The 3,793-nt window shown below is 40.8% G+C and overlaps 1 protein-coding gene across 1 annotated transcript; it reads right to left on the reverse strand.

Annotated features, from left to right (window-relative positions):
• Window positions 1-1,908: 1,908 nt before the first annotated feature.
• On the reverse strand, window positions 1,909-2,729 carry LOC148041223 (DEAD-box ATP-dependent RNA helicase 3A, chloroplastic-like). Its single transcript, XM_087680432.1, has 2 exons — window positions 2,522-2,729; window positions 1,909-2,321 (listed from the first exon to the last, which is right to left on the reverse strand). Exons 1-2 carry the CDS (start codon window positions 2,727-2,729, stop codon window positions 1,909-1,911), a joined length of 621 nt encoding a protein of 206 aa, XP_087536558.1.
• Window positions 2,730-3,793: the final 1,064 nt, after the last annotated feature.

Raw genomic sequence — 3,793 nt, forward strand, 5'->3', positions numbered from 1 at the left:
CAGTCCCTTTAGGAAACCGACCCTCTATCCTACGATAAGGGATAACCTCACACTCTCAATCGTGGGTCAAAGTCCTAAGAAAACAATTGCTATGCAGTCCAGGAGATTTTCCTTTGATACCATGAACCATGCATAGTGCATAATGTGAAGGGTTTAGTGCACAAACAAAAGAAAATCAGCATTGTGTATCGTGTGAAACCAATCTTTTCATGATTTCCATACTAACATTTATGTATTGAAACGAGGAGAGACACCAAGCCTTACGCTCATGCTGCCTTTTCCTTTATTTTAAAACAACGGCCTAAAGCCATGATGCAACATATAAATCAGATTTAAGATTACACTTTGACGCTCAAACTCCCCTCTCACCCTACCGTTTAATGTTTTGCAATCGTTGATAGGTGTAAGAGTCATTTTATGTGTATTTCTTTATAAGAAAGCGATAAATACGGACAAAAAAATAGAAACGAGGGTAAACTGAGGCCAACCTCGTGCTCTACCTTCATTATACATTGCACAAACACACATGTAATTTTTTGGAATTTTCTTTTTATCGTTTCCTAAATTTCTCCCATTTAAAACCCAATTTTCACCATTTTTTGGTATTTTTCCTCTATTTTCTTCAATAAAAAATGACTAGAAGTTAGAATTGATTATGGGCTATGGCCCTTAGGTTTCTTAACAGCAAAATTTCAGGTTTTGTTGATGTTGTATCTCATATTCCCCCTTTATTTTGCAAAAAACCCCCATTTTACCCTTAAAATAAGTATTTTGCGTGTATTTTACCATTAATTCCAGCCATGCAGCCTTGTATTTTTTGATTTTCAAGTTGTAGACAGACAAAACGCATGGAAAACAACATCATTATAAACTTTCATCCCATATGAACGAAGATTCATCAAGCAAAAAGCACAAAAAAGATCATTTTTCTTTGTAAAAATAGCATTACCGCTTATTTTCGGGTTTCGATTTTCTGTTCTTGGTTACGAGACTAATTTTCAGCATGCATTTAATGCTCAACATGACCCTGCATTGCCATCTCTAGCCCCTCTTCATTCATGGAGCAATCTGATCTTCGCCGGACGAGCATCCGCCATTCCTTCTTCTTCTTTCTTCTTCCCACGTGCAGCACCCCTTAGAGGAGAGAGAGGGAGGAGAGAGAAAGACTGAGTTTCTCTCTCTCCAACCAGGCCATCATTGTCTGCACGATGTCGTAAAGTTCATGCAAGAGCTGCATAACATGGGGTTCAAGAAATAGCAAGGAAAGAGACTAACAAGAAGAAAACGAATTTTTTATGCCAAAGTTCACTATATTTCTTGTCAAGTAAATTACATGAGGTCCAAGTTCAGAAAAATCTGAAGTAAGTCATAAACTGTTTTGCATTCAGGTGTATGATGATAGTTGTGCCTTTGGCACATAGGCTTGAAGAGACTTGAAGAGTTCTATTGGAATTAGTTTTGCTGGGCAGCAATTCTGAGCTTTTTCTCAATTTAATCATTGAGCAATCAACCCATAAATCTGTCCAACATTCAGCACCAGTTCAAGGCTGTTTTCAGCGTTCAGACTTCAGCAAGAGATTGCCACAGGAGAAGACAATAGCAGTGGACAGCTGAGAATGGAAACACTTCAGTTGTATGATTTGAACCCAATACACTCTGCAAAGGAGTCATGGTTTTTCCACAAAAAGGAATGTATAACAAAGGACTCTCTGATAGATTGTATTACAACCTGAAAGAATGTTTTTCAATAGACTCAATAACTTTGCCAGACTCTATCTTCAATGCCAAAATTTCTTTCGCCATTTTTTTTTTCAGGAAGATCAAACATTGCCCCCTCATTGTCACTGAGCATGCATACTTTCCCCAGGTTGAATGCAGCATTTGCATGTAGCTTTAAAAGCATTTGTGTCACACCAACAGAGCTGAGGTGATCCCTGGTCCTGTTCGAGAAGTAATCTTTAAAGTCATCACTCCCGATTCATAAGATATCAAGGAACGTGAAGCAGACGCCTCTCTTAAGCCACAAACATGGGCTATGGCTCTTGCAAGAGCTCTGGGCCCTTGTTCTTCAAGCAGTTTCTTAGCTGTAGGAAGAAAAATGTTCTTCACATCAACGAGTACATTCTGTAACTTGGCAGTTGCCTCATTAGCAGAGGATCTCAGAAGATCCAGAGAGCTGGAAGGATCTATGAGCTGGAACTTGCAACCCAAATCCCGTTCTAGAGTATCAAGTGTCCGCATCTGGAATTGTGTATGAATAAGAATAGCCGTTCCCTGTTTGCGAGCACGACATGTTCTTCCAAAACGATGCACGAATGTCTCTGTGTCATTAGCCACATCATAATGTATAATAAGATCAACATTTTAAATGTCTAGACCTCTAGCTGCAACGTCTGTTGCCACCAAGACTGACAACCTTCCATCCCTGAAAGATTTCAATGTCCTCTCTCTCCAAGCTCCTGGCTATCTTTCCAAAGGTTGAAAGGTGTCGATGAAACCTGTATCCAGCAATCTTCCATACCAGCAGCAGGTAGACATTTGCTTGTTTGACACAGCTCCTCTATCACTAAACCGGCAAGAGGAGACAGCCTGTTGTACTGCGATTCAGCCGCAAGGACCCGGCCCCTGTACTTGACGAGGGTGATAGTATGTAGAACACGCGGTTTACGATACAGTTCATGTCGATCAGGAAGCTCTGGATGCACCCGACTCCACTCATCCAGCTCCATATTGTAAGCAAAGGCGATGCGATTCGCAGCGTCGGATTCAGCCACAGCAAGTCAGCTGCCTTAAATTCCTTTGCATCACTAATCTTGGCATCGATGTCGCTCCCTTCTCTCCATCATAACTTTTTGATAATCCTCAAGCATCCAAGGAGTTAATGCCTTCGTCGGAAGAGTCATAAAAACAGTGCCTTCATAGCAGTAGCCATTGTAGCTCAGCGCTTCCCTCCACTCCCTCTTTTAGCTCAGCGAAAAAAAACTCCTCTTTTCCAAGAATAGCTTGATAAAAAAAAGCCCAACGAATATAATTACATCCATCTTTGAGCCTTTCTTTTGTGGAGCATCATTTGTCTTTAGTGCTTTAGATATCAAAGACTCTTTAGCAGAAATTTGAGGCATTGCTACCTCTAGTTTCTTTACACCAATAGGAGATCTACGCACAAACTTTGATTTTGACCTTGACGACTGACTTAGGGTATCTTCGGAGTCATCAATTGCCCCATTAACAGTCAGCTTTGTGATGGGTGATCTGCACACAAACTTCAACTTCGGCCTTGAGGACTGGGTGACAAAATGCTCTCTTGGTGCTTCACTAGTGCTTTACTCGCTTAAGCAGCTTTTGAGAGACTTCCTTCAACTTTATTTCATGGGAACTATTGAACTTAGATGATCGGCTTCCACAAAGCTTCCTTTGATTCCACAATTCCCTGCACTTTTCTTAGAGATCATCATTGAAATTATCAGCTTGATAATGTCCTTTGGCATCAGTTTTTCATATTTTTCTAACAGACACACATCATGCATACAAACAGAAACACACACACACACTAGCGGAATATATACATTGGATGTGGGTACTGAAAGGACGGATTATCGTAATGCATCAAGCACACACAATGAATCACATGCGGAAAAATAACACAAATGCACAACAAAAAAAATGGAGGTGTTTACGGCTCAGATGCGCAGCAGCACCACATCCACCCCCTCTAAACCTGTGCATCCTCCGGATGGGCCAACTATCCAGGATCATTCAAGTCCACAAACAGGTCAAGTCCTTCATCAGTTTC

This window comes from Lygodium microphyllum, chromosome 1, assembly GCF_053477565.2.
Source record: "Lygodium microphyllum isolate KBCC chromosome 1, Lygodium_microphyllum_v1.1.10, whole genome shotgun sequence".
NCBI classification, from domain to species: Eukaryota; Viridiplantae; Streptophyta; class Polypodiopsida; order Schizaeales; family Lygodiaceae; genus Lygodium; species Lygodium microphyllum.